The sequence below is a fragment of the Prunus dulcis genome, chromosome 5 (assembly GCF_902201215.1).
Source record: "Prunus dulcis chromosome 5, ALMONDv2, whole genome shotgun sequence".
NCBI classification, from domain to species: domain Eukaryota; kingdom Viridiplantae; phylum Streptophyta; class Magnoliopsida; order Rosales; family Rosaceae; genus Prunus; species Prunus dulcis.
Genome location: NC_047654.1, coordinates 6,294,386 through 6,312,207, shown reverse-complemented (window position 1 = coordinate 6,312,207; position 17,822 = coordinate 6,294,386). Strand labels below are relative to the sequence as shown.

At 35.6% G+C, this 17,822-nt stretch overlaps 2 protein-coding genes across 3 annotated transcripts; one reads left to right on the top strand and one right to left on the bottom strand.

Annotated features, from left to right (window-relative positions):
• Window positions 1–5,587: 5,587 nt before the first annotated feature.
• LOC117628107 (polycomb group protein EMF2B-like) lies at window positions 5,588–12,569 on the bottom strand. Of its 2 annotated transcripts, XM_034360473.1 has the most exons (16): window positions 12,403–12,569; window positions 11,978–12,115; window positions 11,607–11,662; window positions 11,310–11,374; window positions 10,806–10,858; window positions 10,035–10,088; window positions 9,905–9,964; window positions 9,630–9,676; window positions 9,393–9,526; window positions 8,248–8,298; window positions 7,877–8,114; window positions 7,556–7,604; window positions 6,824–6,907; window positions 6,645–6,724; window positions 6,425–6,514; window positions 5,588–5,919 (listed from the first exon to the last, which is right to left on the bottom strand). In XM_034360473.1, the coding sequence occupies exons 2-16, from the start codon at window positions 12,101–12,103 to the stop codon at window positions 5,820–5,822; spliced, it is 1,287 nt and encodes a 428-aa protein (XP_034216364.1). In that variant the 5' UTR covers window positions 12,104–12,115; window positions 12,403–12,569; the 3' UTR covers window positions 5,588–5,819. The 2 variants fall into 2 exon arrangements, with proteins under 2 accessions (XP_034216364.1, XP_034216365.1); XM_034360474.1 differs by lacking the exon at window positions 10,035–10,088 and having other exon boundaries at window positions 12,403–12,559.
• A 3,422-nt stretch (window positions 12,570–15,991) lies between these two features.
• On the top strand, window positions 15,992–17,613 carry LOC117628864 (gibberellin 20 oxidase 1-like). Its single transcript, XM_034361410.1, has 3 exons — window positions 15,992–16,485; window positions 16,823–17,150; window positions 17,359–17,613. The coding sequence occupies exons 1-3, from the start codon at window positions 15,992–15,994 to the stop codon at window positions 17,611–17,613; spliced, it is 1,077 nt and encodes a 358-aa protein (XP_034217301.1).
• Window positions 17,614–17,822: the final 209 nt, after the last annotated feature.

Sequence of the window (17,822 nt, the reverse complement as noted above, 5' to 3'; positions counted from 1 at the left end):
TTTTTGTATTACTGTCGTCGTTTTTCGTCGTCTTAAGTAAGACTAAGACGACGTAATATATTTGTTGAGCGACGTTGATTTGTTTTTTAAACGTCGTTAGGTATAATATAACCGTCGTTGAAAATTGTCTCTCTGATTGCAAATTTGCAACGACGTTAGGTATAATATTTGTAGATACACAAAAGCACACACATCATCAACTTCCAAAAAATTGTCTCTCTGATTGCAAATCTGTGTCATCTGTTAAGATTATGATGTGGAACAGAGTTCCATCTGGTAAGATTTCGTAACCCTTGGGATCTCAGAAAAATCTGGTTATGTCGGCGGTTTTCTATATAAACCGTCGTGGTTATTTCAATTCTTGTCATTAAGTAGATCTACCGGCGTAGGATAAGAAAATCAAAGAAAAAAATTGTTAACAAAAATTCTTATTAAGACGACGGTTTAAATTAAAGGTACGACGTATAAAATGAATAAATACGATGTTAAATTTTATAGTACGATTTAAAGATAACGTCGTAGAACTATACGAGAATGACGTCGATATATTTATATTTTCCGTCGTTGTACATTAATTTAATACGGCGATATTTTGTATTTTAAAGCCGTGGATTTGTTTGTAATTATACGGCGTCTTATACGAAAACCTCGTCGTGTTATTTTATGAGTAAAATCGGCGGCTTTTATTGAAATCGTCGTCTTTACTTTCTACGTCGGTCGATTCATAACTTCTGCCGTTCTTTGTTGGCTTTGATTTTACACTGCGGAAATCTGTTTCAAATAGGCGTCGGTTGTTTAATTAGGTACGTCGTTGTTTTTGAACAGCCATTTGAATCTCCATTTTTAGTTGTCTAAGGTGGTATTACACGACGGTGTTTTTAGAACCGTCGTCTTTTTAAAAACCACGACGGTTTTCACTTAAACCGTCGTTGTTTTCTGGTCGTCTTTTTCACTTTTTGTAGTAGTGTACAATCGTCTCAGTAAGTATTTACTGAAGGAATGATACACAAATGATCCTATTTGCCCATGTGTGTTTATTAAGAAATCAAAGTCTGGATTTGCGATAGTGGCGGTATATGTCGACGACATAAATCTAATTGGAATTTCTGAAGAGCTTCAGAAGACTGCTGATTATCTCAAATGTGAGTTTGAGATGAAAGACCTTGAAAAGACAAAATGTTGTCTTGGCTTGCAGATTGAGCACAGTGCTAATGGAATTTTGGTGCATCAATCAACTTATACTGAAAAAGTATTGAAACGGTTTGGCATGGATAAAGCCCATCCACTTAGCACTCCAATGGTCGTTCGGTCGCTTGACACTAAGAAAGACCCATATCGTCCAAAAGGGGATGATGAAATGGTCCTTGGTCCAGAAGTACCATATCTTAGTGCAATAGGTGCTTTATTGTACCTAGCACAATGTACCAGACCAGACATATCATTTTCAGTAAATCTGTTAGCAAGGTACAGTTCTGCTCCAACAAGGCGACATTGGACCGGCATCAAACATGTTCTACGATACCTTCGTGGGACAACAGACATGGGCTTATTCTATTCCAGTGAATCGACCAACGCCCAGAGTATTGTTGGTTATGCTGATGCAGGATATCTCTCTGATCCACATCAAGGACGATCACAGACTGGGTATGTATTTACATGTGGAGGAACTGCAATCTCATGGCGCTCAACGAAACAAACACTAGTGGCCACATCTTCCAATCACTCAGAAATACTTGCCCTCCATGAAGCCAGTCGTGAATGCATTTGGTTAAGGTCGGTGATCCATCACATCCGAAGCACATGTGCCCTACCCTCAGCAACAGACACTCCAACAATCTGAATGAGGACAATGCAGCTTGTATTGCTCAGATCACATGAGGGTATATCAAGGGTGACAGGACTAAGCACATATCACCAAAGTTTTTCTATACACATGAGCTCCAGAAGAGTCAAGAAATCAAAGTCAGACAAATCCGCTCAAGCGATAACCTGGCAGATCTCTTCACTAAATCATTGCCGAAATGTACATTCCAAAAGTTAGTGCATGGCATCGGATTACGACAACTCTGCAAGCAATCAAGTTGGAGCATGCAAAATCAGGGGGAGCATTCAAGAGTCCTCTAACACAGGACATATGCGCGTTGTACTCTTTTTCCTTCGACTAGGGTTTTTTCCCACCGGGTTTTTCCTAGCAAGGTTTTAACGAGGCAACATGAGTGCATTACCCTTATGTCCCAAATAAAGTTGTACTCTTTTTCCTTCGCTTAGGTTTTTTTCCACTGGGTTTTTCCAAGCAAGGTTTTAATGAGGCAACCAATCTAGGGACATGTGGTCTTCAAGGGGGAGTGTTATAAAGAAGTGAAGCCCACATAGATAAAGCTAGAGGGTATTAGTCAAAAGATGGGATAATGATGTTGGGGAGAAATCATTATGTCTCCCTTAAAAGCCATTTGCTTTGCCTATAAATAGGCATTATATTTGCTTGTAAACACACACGAAAGAGAGAAGAGAATAGAGTGAGAGTCAGAGAGAAGAGAAAGAGTGGAGTCTATCTAAGGAGAAATTCTGTCAGTGTAAACACCACAAAGAGAAATATAATTCCACTCCCAATATTACAGTGGTACTTCTCATCCTCTGATTATTCTAGTTTTATAACACTTGTTAACTATTGTATACAAAAGGAAAGGAGCCTCGTTTCAATTTCTTGCCCTAGGCCACTCAAAAGTCAAAAGTCGACCCTCACCTATATTAGGAAAAAATTATTACCCATCAACGTATGTGGTGGTGACGGGTTTATACTTTAAGGTATAAGTAGATTGGTTATATTTTATGACATAGCATACTATAAATGTTATCCACACAATACTACTTTTAGTAATTTCTAACTTGCATCATCCCTCGCATTTCTGGCGACTCCCAGCCATGCACTATGGACAACCTTAAGGGCTCGTTTGGTACGGCGGACTGTTATGGATAGGGCTAAATCCTGGGACTATGTTGGATTAGCTCGGATTGGCTTAAGCTGGATTAAGTACTGACCTACGTTTGGTGCTGCGTCGGACTAAGAAGCTGGATTGTAAAAATAGTGAAGACCTATGTTTGGTACTCTGTCGGACTAAAAAATAAATATTTAATATTTAAATTTAATTAAAAAATTTAACCTATAAATAAATAAATAAAATTATAATATTTATTTTTTTGATCAATTCATCATTTCATTAAACCCACGCTTGTTGTCATTGTCTATATGTAAAGTGAGAGAGTGAAACGTTTTCTTCTTCTTTTCTCTATTCTTTATTTTTTTATTCTTTCTCTCCTCTCTCTCTTCTTTCTGATCTCATTTTCTTCTTTTCTTTTCTTCCTCTTTCTTTCCTTCTTTCTTCTCTTTGTTTCTGGTTTCATTATTTTCAGCTTTTCTCTATTTGGAACTTCTACGAATTGGAACTGCTTTTCTCTTCTTTTTTTTGGGTTTCATTATTCTCTTTCTTTTCTCTCTTCTTTATTTTTTTATTCTTTCTCTCTTCTCTCTCTCTCTCTCTCTCTCTCTCTCTCTCTCTCTCTCTCTCTTCTTTCTGATCTCATTTTCTTCATCTTTCTTTCCTTCTTTCTTCTGTCTGTTTCTAATTTCATTATTTTCAGCTTTTCTCTATTTGGAACTTCTACGAATTGGAACCGCTTTTCTCTTCTTTTTTTTGGGTTTCATTATTCTCTGTTTCTAGTTTCTTTATTTTCTGGTTCTTCTCTTTTACCAATTCCCTAAACCTTTTATGATTTGTGTTTTTCTCTTGTGTACAGACATAGATGGCGAAGAGAGATGGTTCTGGGTTCTATGGGTGGTTGGGGTGGTGAAGAGAGATGGGTCTGTGTGTGTGGCTTGCAGGTGGTGGTCATGAGGGAGAATAAATTCGGGGGAGAAGGGGGATTGCTGGGCATTGGGTTTTGCCAGAGTCTGTCGATTTGGTTTGTGTTTTGATTCAAGGCGTAAGGAAATCCAGCCGGACTCGTGTGTTCAAAATAGCGATGGTGCTATGTTGTGAACTGCATTTGGGGCTCAATGAATTAGACATGCGAGTCCGGTTATTTTTTCACTGTTGGACTATGCAATCCCATTTAAGTTAATTCTCTTCCTTACTAAACATGGGTTTTAAGTAATATTTAACACAATCCAATCCAATGAGACATAGTGAGGCCTATCAAACATGCCCTAAAATCACACAATCTTCAACTGGAAAGGTAGTAAAAAGCTTTATAAGCTAGAAATCACACTAATGATTGTGCATGTGCTCGACATGATATTAAGCTAAGGTGCAACTGTGCAATGGATTTCAAACTGTGGAAGTCATTAAACCTTAAGTATAGAGCAAATCTGACAGCGTGTTGTCAACAATGGCCAACCTATTCATAGGCGTGGAAATTTCAATTTTACCTATGTTTGGGACACTTCGTTTCAATTTCAGCCACTCTCCTACCAAATTTCTTGTCCTTGAGTGAGAAATATTTGAAGAGTTTTTTTATTTGGAGGATTTAGTAGCCCTTGTTTCTGTAATGAGTAATAAGAGCTCAATTATGTGTTTTTATGAGTGGATAATATTCTTGTTTTGGTGGTAGGAGTATTTGCCGGCAATCAGTAGTCTTAAATTCAAACCCAATAATACTACCAATCTCATCCTTCCAAACTTGGTGAAAGGAAAAAAAAAACCTTGTTATTGAGTATCCATACAATTCATAAAGAAAAAGTATATGTCTTGCCATGTTTGTCACACGATATCAACCAATTGGAATTGGTTGAGAGGTCCGTCCATTACCTTATATGTTTGAAGGCCTAATAGGTGTAGGTAGGCCTAGGGCCATTAATCGTTGCTTTGAGCCTGGAGCCCCGATTCTCACCAAAAAGAGATGGGTTATCTGCTGTTTTGTCCTTTAAACTATACCATAATTGTTAATTTACCTCTCTTTTTTTTAGGGGGTAAATTAAAAGCTTAAATTATATGAAATAGAACAATTTGGGACTAGCCGTCAATTTTTATTTATTCTTTTATGTCACTCAAATTTCTATCATGTGAACCTGCACATGGTTATTTTTTTAGGGAAAGAAAATGTGAAGGAAATAAAAAGGTTCCCAGCTGCAACCTCCATCTCCGCCCAGCCGCTACCACCAAACCCAACCCACAACATCAGCCCCCCATCTCCACCATCTCCCCTACCAGCCTCTCCATATCCATGTAATACTCAACACACCCAACATCTTTGCCCAAGAACAAATCTCAGCAATCTTATCCCTTTATGGGCCAAATTACACAAGGAAGAAACAAGCAAACGCCACCCTAAAGAAAATAAAAGAAAAGCATAGTGATAACAGCAGCAACATGAGTTGTTGTTAGGCAAGATAGTTGATGTAGTTCGGAAGCGAGGACTGGAGGAGGGCCAGGTGGAGGGGGTTGCTGGGGAGGATCAGGAGCAGGAACTCTCATGCCTGGTTGTTTCTTAATTTACCCGAAAAAAAATGCATAGGGGTAAGTTGATCATTATGACATAGTTCGGGGGCAGAAGAATCACAACTCCATCTGAAGAACTAAAATACAAAATGTAACAAGAACTTGTAATCATTAATTTAATATTGATAAATTGAGTCTGATTTTTATTTTTTTTTCTCAATAATGTAAAACAATGGGAGGATCATATAATTTAAAGTACTACATTGAGAAGGTGACCGCAGTCTCCTGCGAGGGAAAAATTACTTTCCCATCTCATTATATACGTTGTAAAGCCGAAGAAGTCAGTCGTCTCCACTTTTTGCAACTTCTAATAGCAACTGTTGGCTAGTGTTTGTATCCGTCGAGAATGATATTGCAACTATTCATTGTGCCCGCATCAAGCAGACCGTGATTCCAAAGTTTGATCATGAAAAACCTCCAACACCTGAGTTAATGAGCACTTGACATTTCAAACACAATTTTCCAATGAATCGCAAAGACATGCATTACTACCAAAAAAGCAAGAAAATAAGTGAAAAGTTCCAAAATGCAACAAGGTGGTTGGCCCGTGTGGGAATGCTTCTATAGGAAGCAGTTGTGTTCAGAGGAAGCGCTTTTATTAAAAGAACGCCGAAATTTTGTTAATAATCCAAGTGAGAAGCAATTGGAAGTGCTTCCTGAAGAAGCACCTCTTAGGTTCTTTTCCATAAAGCGTTTTTATTGGCCATAAGCACTTACACGTTTTCCTACCAAACGCAGTTAGAAGAATTGTTTTTAGTTGTTAGGAAGTGCTTTTATTCATTCCAGAAGCACTCCCAAGCAGGAAGTGATATGCATAATATGACCGTTGTTCATAATGACATCAACAATAATTGGTCCCTCTGCTTCTACTGCAAATTATGTTTCATTAAATGTACCAATGATTATGAAAATTAATGCAACAACAGTACCAGAAAAGAGCCGGAGAGGAGACTAGCTCCTGTCCATGAAGTTTTGAAAATGCTTCGCATGCCCAGGGAACGTGACCATCCGCCAGCACACTGCCACAATGAAAATAAATCTCTCATCAAAGAAACCCCCAATAAACTGACAACTGAAATTTCCAAAGATACCCCACACAAAAGTAATTGAAAACTTATCAGAAAGCCAAAAGCAGCCAAACATAGTCACCTTTGCTTTCGCACAAATGAGTTCCAGAGATGCATCAGCTGCTTTTCATCTTTGGTAACATCTACAAAATCATCTAGCATCTGCCACATGACAATATGATATTAGTTTTTGCGTTCCTAAGATTAATAGTGTTAAACATGGAGTGTTTGGCACAATATCTAAAAGAATATCATGCATACCCTCCGATCTTCAAGATCTGCAATGTCGTCATCAACTTCATCTTCACTATCCCGATCCGATAATACTTGCTCTAACTCCATAGGCTTCATATAAAAAATCATGCATATTTTCTCAGATTGGTAACACGTAATAAGTTTACCATAATATAGATCATGTGCGCAGCATAAATGTCTACTTGCAATTTCAAATGCACATGAATAATTCATAATTTAAAAGTTATTCTTAATGAATCAGTTCTTAGGAAACCTATTAAAGATAATTGCATGCCTGGCACAAGCATTCCCAGGGGCAACAGATTAAAAATGCTGCAAATTCAATCCTTCAAATCAGAAAACCCACAAAAAATAATAAAAATACATGCAAGGAATTTGTACTAATTATGTATATATTAAATAAATGCTTTTATATGTAAAGAAAGAAAGTCATCAGGTCATTAAACTATAAAACTTAACCTTATCCAAATTAAGTAATAAAAAAAAAAGGAAAGAAAGTAAGTGCATTAAATTACTATCCAAATTGTTGAAAAATGGAGTATTACAAGCTCATATCCAAGTTTCTCGATTGATAAAGAAACCTACAGTTCAAGTGTTAAACCTTTGGAAAATCAAAGATCTGAGTTGACACAGCATGGATATGCAAGAAATAATAAGAAAACTTGACATGCAAAAGAAGTACATAAACGAAGAAACAAGATTTTGAAACAGCTCACAGGTTTAAAGATCAATAACTACCTGAACTCTATGAGAATGAAAGAACTGTCGTTTCTGCAGGAGCATACGGCTGGACAAACAAAAATTAGAAGTGTGAGAAGTCTCAAAATCAATCAACAGCCTCAATATGGGCACTTCAGATAAGGATAACAATCTCAAAAGGGTGGAGACATAAGTTCTTTACTTTTCATACTGTAAAAACACATCCAAAGGTTAAGTGAACCAAATGATAGTAATGACCATGAGAAGACCATTAATCAAATGGTGATTATAAGGAAAATCAATATAAGATACTGAAAAACAATAGACATGAACTAAAAAACATGGCCTAGGTTGACATACTTTTTTGGGTCCGATCGCTCTCCATTTAACTTCCTTATTTTAGTAGGTGGTGCGGAATCACTTCCAGATAGAATTTTAACACAATCAGGCTCCAGAGATCCAACTGTAGAACCAGGAATATTGGAACTTGATGTTACACATTCTACAGAACTAGGATGATCAGGACCATAGTTTTCATGTTCATGCCTTCTATGCTGGATATCTTTCCACTCGACGCGCAGCTTGGAAGCCTTCTCACCTTTTGAGGATAGAACAACCAAAAATGAAGTTAAATTACAGTCTTCCAAACAAAGGAATACGAGAAAAGAAATATATGAGTATATCATTAAATCTTCAGCCCAATTGCTAGACAAATTTGGAAATTACTGCACCTGTAGATGGAAGCTGGATATCTTTCCAATGCACCTTGGAAGCCTTCTCACCTTTGGAGGACAGAACAACCAAAAATGAAGTTAAATGACAGTCTTCCAAACAAAGGAATACGAGAAAAGAAATATATGAGTAAATAATTAAACCTTCAACCCAATTGCTAGATAAATTTGGAAATTACTGCACCTGTAGATGTCTGAACCGTGCTATGCGATCAAATATTTATTTTATAAAAAATGTCCAAGAGAAACCATTATAAACTAAGCATGGCTTGAATTTAAAAGCAACAACATTCAACCCAGTTCAAGTTCAATCAGAATAATCAGAGACTCCTCGCAACTAAAATTGAGCTTAAATTTGTCACAACCACTGTTATCTAACTTAAAATTGACTCTGCTGGAACAGTGAACATTCAAATCAGAGGATGCAATTCAAATATTATAAAATTAATCAAACAGGTAGTCTGTTTGTGGTTTATATACAAAATTAAGACGGACGCTGCATATTTTATGTTAGTTCTTAAAATTACGAAATCTATTATAATTGATTCAAACCACAACAAGACTTATCCGAGCCATTGACTGACACACCAGCAAGAATATCCCATGGAGTTACTATATACCACAGAACAAGTCAACAAGATTTACAAATGCATACCAACTTGACCAGCTATTTTCGAGGTAAAAAATAACTAAATAAAAAAGAAAGAGAAAAGAAATGTCATAATGCACTGGGGACCGCTTTAGACATGTTTCATGATCCTGATACTATTATTAACACACCATTTTAAGCATTAGCTCAGTGATCAGCCAGAGAAGAGCAAGAACACCTCTTCAAGTTTCCTTGTTACTGAGGAGATTTAATTATGCACAAAACGAAAAAGAAAGCTCCAATCCTAGACCAACCTGATGTCTTACACAGACGTGCGTATATTTTAGGGAAACATCAAATTCCGAAAAACATTCTTGTCAGAGATTACAGGTACTCCGAATAGGCCAGTGGTGAAACATATTTCATATTTTCTCCAGTTCTTTGCAGAAAAGAGGATATAATGGAATTTTTCATCTCTTTCTCTTGAGTTTCTTTCCCTTCTTCACTAGTTAAAAATGACCAACCCAATGTATCACAAAAATTAAAAAAAACTTACCATCATCATTCTCCAAAAGTCCCTCATGTACAACTCCATTGGCTAGTCTAGGTGAGTCTAACTCCAAGAATTGTACATTAACATACTTTTCATTTTGACCACAGTTCTCTGCCCTACGTTTTCTTGGCCTTGAACTGCAAAAACAAAATTTTCACCAAATTAACTCTGAATTCCTATTGAACAACAAATAGGATGTTAGCCAGTAGCTTTAAGTTGTACCAAGGGATTTAAACCGACCAGAAGAAGAATGTTTGAAGTTGTGGGACTGCTCCATCTGCTACAGTCTGTATACAAAAAATGTAACAGGATATGTTTAGCCATAAATAACTTATTCATTTACTTATTTTTAAGAAATTTATAAATAATAAAACACAGAAAATGATCCACTTGCGAATTATGACTAAATATAATGCTCAATTTCTGTACATAAACACTGGCATAAGAAACTATCACAATGATTATTTGCATTTCTGATTTGGAAAATGGAAACAGGATGATAATAAAGTTCTTACCTCAGATCTCAATACATCAATTTTCACAGAAACGTTTACTGCCTGGTACTCTCCAGTTACCTACAAAATAAATGTTTTATGAGCAGCCTCTTCAGAATAAGCAGAAAGTGACTAGATACTCATTACCAACCCAAAACTCAAAGTTGAATAAGTCATGTGAAGAGCACAGGTGATAACGCAGACCCTACAAGGGAAAATGAACGTTCTCTTCAGCATCAAGCTAAATAAGTAAATATTAGTAATTGAACCATATAAGCTGTGAAAAAAAATATCATGGAAATAGTCACTCAAAAGAAAGGGAATAACGAAAAAAGGAAACCAAAAATATTATGGTCGAATAAATAAATTAGGTTTCTTCAGTAGAACAAATATATGCAACATGATTACAAAGTTGAAACTCCTGCCAATACAGGTGGGGATGTCGATGTCATTTCACAAACAATTCAGCCTCACATATCAAATAGATCTCTAAAAATTACAAATAACTATCAAATCAATTTAGAGGAAAAAAGAAGCTTAAAAAAGTTGAAGAGTCAAAGCTTAAGTTTCACAGGAATAAACAAATGTGTATATGCATGTTTATCTAGGAATAATGTAGGAAAAATTGATCTTGGATACGGACATCACTAAGATTTTCATTCTCGATGAGCAATTCCTACCACGTTGTATATGAAAACATATATGTTGGGAGTCTTTGAGCCCAATCTTTTCGCATTTACTGCAAACACTTTAAAGGTTTTAGGCAAACTTCAAAGTACATGAGAAAGTATTCCTGATGTGGAGTAGTTTTCCTTTCTCTCCCTTACCTCTAGCGAAATTGGATATTCCACAATTTATGTTAAATTTAGTCAAAACATAAATGGGACAACAAAGAGTAGTGCACCTCCACATTAGTACTCACCTTAAAGCTTGCACATTGCATCAAGCAAAAGGGACACGTGAAGTCTTCAGTAACTGAATGTTTAAAAAAGAAGTACACATAACGGTTAGTGTGTCAATCATGTTGAATTCAAGATACTTTTGCTGATGAAAATAAGTTCATATATACAAAAATTTACAAACTTCAGATTTACCATAGGCTTGAAATCATTTACAACCAGTATAACCAAGGTATCTAAATGTTTAACCTCAAATGCGGAAAAACTAAATTATATATTTGTCTTAGGAGTGCATAGCACCATGCAGCAAACCAAACCATTTCAAATAAGAAACCAAACAATACATTTTTCTCTTAAAGAGAGAAAGTTAGAAGAAAAAACACATTCTATAGGATTTTTCATGCTTTGTTGTCCTTCTTGTGTTCTGTATCCCAGGGCACCCATTTTCCACTCTCATCGAGTTTTTCAACTTAAATCATCATTATTCTACAGTCAACATCATGCTAAGTATGGGCGGTTGATGATACCTTCAGTCTTTCGTAACGTGTTGTTGTAGTCCCTATAGTTGAATATTACAATCCCAGTCCTGAACCTAGACAATCGCATGCAGCCAAAAGTATTAATTGTCCTCTAAAAGTCAGCAACAAAAATGTTTTACTGAAGTCCTCGCAGAGAAAATAGCATGCTTGTGTGTGTTTGTGTGTATGTGCCATGACAAAATGAAATAAATCAGAGCAATGAACACAAAAACTAAACATAATATTCATACATAAACACATACTTCCATATGCGTGTTTGTGTGTATTCAAAGATAGAACCGGTACCTCCTTTTGCGCCTTGCTTGGATTTTGTAATGCAAACATCTACGCAGAAATAAAGGCTACAACATAGAAAGCACTTGATTAGACTATAAAAACACAGACGGCACCATTTTAACAAGAGTACAGCAAGCAAACATGTAAACCCAAATGCATTTACATGAGTGTGCAAATAAAAATATAAGTATGGAAAACATAAACACAAAGAACAAAGGTGTCTGAATGTGAAATCATGATCAAACTTTGACAATCATGGCCGTTATCAAGCGGATTATCATGCATGAATGTTCAATTCTAACCGAAAACTAACACACGGCACGATTAAATAAATAAAAAATAGTTGAGGTGGAACAAAACGCAAGAGAGTGAAAATATACATTGTGCAGAGCACGGGGGCGAAGGATATTGTAGAGCTCAACTGGCTTACAATATATCAAAAGACTCTCTTCGATTGCAACAGCCTCCTCTGCCGACAAATGCGCACAAGAATTTTGAAGGCACATCTTATATCCCTACTGCAAACAAAATAATCAAAAACAAACAACAGAAATCAAAATTCCGCTTTCTAGTTTTCACAGAGATCTGATACATATTGTAATTTGAGCTACAATACTTTTTCAATTTTGGTTAGTTGAAATTAAACTACAAAATTATCAAGAAAAAATAAACACCAGTCTACAGAAATAGCATATTTGTTCGGTGAGAGCTAAATAATAATAAGAGAAAGCATAGTATAGTATATAAAAAAGTAAAAAATAAAAAATACGTTCTATGGAGAGAAGAGAAGAGACAGGAGGCTCGCCTTTTAGAAGTTTTGGCCGGAAATTCGTCGGAGAAGAAAGAGTTTTTAGCCTTTAGCTTTCAGAGCGCAGGCGAGGAGGAGCTGTTAAAAGTTTGGTCCGTAAACGTTAGGATTTTTCTTTTTCTTTTTTCTTTTTTCTTAATAATTTTTTTGTCTGGTATGAAAACGAATCCGGAACGTTTTTGAAGTCTTGCTTTGGACTTTTTCGTTTTTGGTGCATTCTTTTCTTTATTATCCCTCGGTAAAGAAAAAGTTGAAGTATTATTTTAGTCGTTGATTACAATTTCAAGTTACATAAAAGCTTGTAATTTAATTAATTAAAACCAGCATCTCCTTCTATAAATAAAGACCAACCACAACCCAAAATAAACCATCGCCTGAGTAATTGGGATATCATAATCTAAAATATTGGTGATATCGGAAATATAGGTAGTCTAAAAATATAAAAATTTTGATGGAAATATCGAGATATTATTGATATCGATAAAAATTAAATAAAAATCATGGAAATTGTAAGAAAAACTTGAAAAATTTTATTGAAACTTTGGAGGATGCTTATTTAGTCTATTATCTATTAGTTTATCACAAAAAATTGGAAGGAAATGCATTGCATAATGGATTTAACTAATTTAAGTTGATTATATAGCGAGCTGACAAACACTGTGAGTGTAGAAAATATGTAGTAATTAATGAAATAAGATTAAACACACCACAATCATTTATATATAATGATTTACTACAATATTTTACATTTTATACATTGCATGGTAAGATACATAAGTGACTGAGTACCACATAGAGTTCCTATGAGGTTCAAATTTTTCACTAACTTCATCATCTCTATGTGTAGAGTAAGTGTAGTGTGAAGAGTAGTCATCAAATGATAAATTCCCAAAATAATTTTGCATGTAATTGTTAACATGTCATCCATATGGATCCGAGATTGGTTGACATTGTCCATGAGCAAAATCATTTGAAGATTGAGTCTCAGAGTCTTTCCATGAGCTGCTCGATTCCTTCCCAAAAGGAATGGGATATGAAGCGTAGGGAAATTGTTGGTTATGAGTATAATCATAGTTACTACTTCCCACTCTAACAAAGTCCGAAGTTATAGATAACGACATTCTTCCCTCTTAGAACCTCACTTTGAAAGCAACAAGGGTAAACCAATGGCCCCCATTTTTATACAAATTAAGAAGAAATTGGTTTCAAGAGTCTCATTTTTATACGTCCCAAAAAAAAATTAATGATATACATGTGTGAACTTCGTCAAAGTAAGAAATGTAAAGTCCATCATTCCTTGCATGTCCATGTCTCAATATTCAGAAGAAAAAATAACTTACCACTTGGACGCCACAATACAAAGCAAACCAAGGATGACTAATTTTACAAGAGGAAACACCTTGAATCCCCTTTGAGTTTTTTTCCTTTTTTTGTTTTCCTTTTTTTTTTTAATTACATCGATATTTTTGATATTTTAGCGATATTATAGCGATATTGTAACAAAATATTGTTGAAGTGTGAGCGAAATTATCGACGTCGATATTTTTCGATATTATCGTCGATATTCTCAATATTTATACGATATGTGCATGGATACGTTTTGAAATATCCGTGATTCGAAAAAATGATAATATCCTCGATATTATCGATATTTTAGACTATGCTCATAATCATCCTTCTACATTTCCAGCTCTTGTTCACTTTCGTTTTCATGATCATGCTTCACCACTTCTGCCTTTTTACCATCATCTCATGACAATATATGATTTTTTTTTATTTTTTTTTATACACTAACAAAACTTAAGAGTTTAATGATTTAAGTATTGGAGTGAACGAAGAAAAGTGTGGGGTTTTAATTGAAAAACTCTTTTATTTTTTATTTTTTCTGCTGGATGTGCATTTAGGGGTAGTTTGGAAAGATAGTGAGGTTTTCTTAGAAATTCTGAAAATTTGAATTAGAAGTTGGGAAGTTAGAACATGGGGTGAACAAAGAGAAGTGCGGAGTTTAAATAGAAAATCTCAATTTTTTTTTTTTTTTGAAGCAGCTGGGTTGTGAAGGATTTTAAAAAACAAGGGACATTGACAACAACTTTTTTAGAAGCCCAATTCCTCATGTTTACCAAACACTCAAACTATCATAACTTTTTACTAAAGCTACTTTTTAAAAAATGTAAGCAAACCCAAACGTCACCTAAATGTCTAACTTAGTTTTTCTCTTCTTCTTCTTTTTTTTTTTTTTGTGAAGAAATGGGGTTAACGCCCAATAGAGAAACTAAACAATAGTTTGAGGCCTACAGACTCCAAGTAAATTTTCACTAAGAAAAGACCTAATATTATCAAGAGAATCATAGAAGGTTGACAGACCCAACTCAAAACATGAACCTGATTAAGCTAATCTATCTACCACCATTTTGCATTCATGATATACATGATGAATATATAGAACAAACCCAGCTTATGTCGATATAGTCTTGGCATCCCCACAACATAGCAGCAAGTTCTTCCACATCTTTATTAAGCATTTGTGCCACAATCGCTGAGTTAGACTCAAGCACGACTGCATTGCAACTCATATCCCAAGCAATTTTCAATCCAAGATAAACGCCACATAACTCTGCTTCCAAGACTTGTCCGACCCCAAGACTAACAGCAAAGCCTCTAATCCACTGCCCAGAACTATCTCTTAGTACACCCCCAAGCAACAATGAGTCCATCCTCACCTTTAATGCACCTATTTTTTCAGTAATATTATTATTGCGTTTAAAAGTGTGAAAAATGAACAAAGAGCATAAAAACTTTAAGAAAGTCACACCAAGATGCCAAGCTGAAGAGAAGTAGATTTGTAACAAATTGGTCAAGAAGGCAGTACTGCCATGTTAATCTTCCCGGTGAAAAAAAAAGTCCTAAATTTAAACCTTAAATTAATTTAAAGTGCAGTAATTTTTTTGGTTTAACAAGTAGTGAGCTATGCTTTTGTTCCAGTTAATTAGTACTACGATTGCTTTTGTCTTTCAAAAGGCTAATAAAGCGATTTATAGATAGATTAGCTCGTTATGCTTTATCCTTACATATGAAAATTCTACTGAGAGAGTAGAGTCATGAGTTACGACTATAATAGATCAATTGCTTGATCCATTAACAAAAACAAATCAGGTTAGTTAGAAAAACTTTAATAAAATTCAGGTTTAGAATTTTCCCTTTGTTAGTTGGCCCGTTGGCGGAAAGGACATCATATGATGCATTCATTGTTTTCCTAACACGGCTCTGTTGTTAGTGGTTAAACAATTGCCCAATTGGACGGCTCACAGACTCCATTTTCTCTCTACTTTGTTTTGTTGGAATCTTAGTTATCTCCAATAGAATCTCATGTTTTTCCACTAAAAAACAGCCTCGTTATAAATCCTAGGCAACAATGATATGATACCATAAGCCAACATGAATCTCCTTGAAAACTACAATCAACTTCAATTTTGTCACACTTAACAAAGCACACAAAATGAATCATTTATATACATGAAGTTTCTGGTTCAAATTAATACTGAATTGAGCAAAGGAAATTACAAACCCTAATCTTCGAGATTTTGGCATGGCTCTACAAATTGAAGACCAATATGTTGAGTCACTTTCCTCCATGGGGCACAAGCTAAGTGTCAAGAATTTCATCTGGTCCACAGAAGAATGGCCAGAAATTAACCATGATGACTTTGCAGATGCAGATGATATCCCTGTCATAAGTCTCCAAGGGGTTTTGTATGGGAGGAAAAACCCTGACTATGACAAGGTTTGCCAAGTCATGGTGAGGGCTTGTGAGAAGTGGGGGTTCTTCAAGCTAGTGGATCATGGGGTTGCTCTGGAGACCATAGAGAGTTTCATAGGGAGCTTAAATGGGCTTTTTGATCTTCCAATGGAGCAGAAGTTGAAGGGTGTTAGATCAGCTAGCTTACCACTGGGTTACTGTGCCACAAATCCTGATTATGGAAAAAATTTGCCTTGGGCAGAGATCTTGCAATTGCTCCAGTCCCCACAACAGGTAGTTGGATTTGCTACAAAGGTTTTTGGTGATCAACATCAGCCATTTAGGTAAGAATTTCATATCCTCTAAATACTGCAATTCTTGGTCACTGATTTTAGAACCATATTTGTTGATGCTTCGGGATATTCTTGGCATGTGACAATACTAAGTGACACAATATACTCTAATTGGAAAATGATGTGTTTAAATTTTATGACAATTTTATATTTCCTATATGTCATCTTTCAAATGGGTTGTTTTGCCGTTGAACATTGTATAGCCAAAATTATAGTTTTATTTTATTTATTTAACCCAACATATGGTTTTATTCATTGTGGCCAAATAGTTTTATTCATTGATCATAGTATAAAACTAATTATAATCTTTGGAATATATGCGCATCAGCAATGCCATGATTGGCTACTTGAATGCATTAGACAATTTAGGAATTACCATTTTGGAGATGTTAGCTCATGGACTGGGCCTTCCAGATGAGTTTTTTAAGAAGAACTTTGAAGAGAAAGAGGCTACCATGATCAGGGTCAACAGATATCCACCTTGTCCTCTCCCAGAAAAATGTCTTGGGCTTGGGAGCCATTCAGACCCCCATACCTTAACCATATTGCTGCAAGATGATGTTGGTGGGCTTCAAGTTCGGATGAGCGACAAGAAATGGATTGGTATCCGCCCTGTTCAAAATTCTTTCATCATCAATATTGGTGACACCCTTGAAGTAATTTCTCTCTCATATGCAGTTGTGTATTATATACTTGGATTTAGTTTAAATACTATTGTTTTGTTGCTGAACAAATGTTTATATTGTCAAATTGTGAATCTGTACTACATATTTTAATAGGTTTCAACATAACCAATTGTTCAAATTCAGAGTTTGGTACGAGGAAATTTCGCTTTGTATATAAATTTGTTTTCATTGCTGGCAGGCTTGGACTAATGGGAGGCTGAGGAGTGTAGTGCATAGGGCAGTGGTTAACAAGGAGAAGAATAGGCTATCAGCAGCATATTTCATGAGCCCTAGTAATTCTGCCCTCATTGAGTGCCCTCCTGAGCTCATGGACCCAAAAACCAACCCTAAAAAGTATCAGCCCTTCACTTGGGGAGATTTCAAAAAGGAACTTCTGGTACAAAAGAGGGTTGTTGGTAAAACTGCTCTAGAAAGATATCTAATTTCTAAATGAAGAGCACATATACTTCTAAGATTAATGCTAGAAAGTATCAAACTTTCATATTGTAAACCATTTCTCCAATAAAGATGAAATCTATACAAGTGGTTTCACCTCCGTTACAAATATGGGTGCAACATGACCTAATATTGTATGACTAATATCATTCTCGTTACGAATATCATTTTCAGTAATATGAAGCTTTTCCTATATAATGTTTGTCT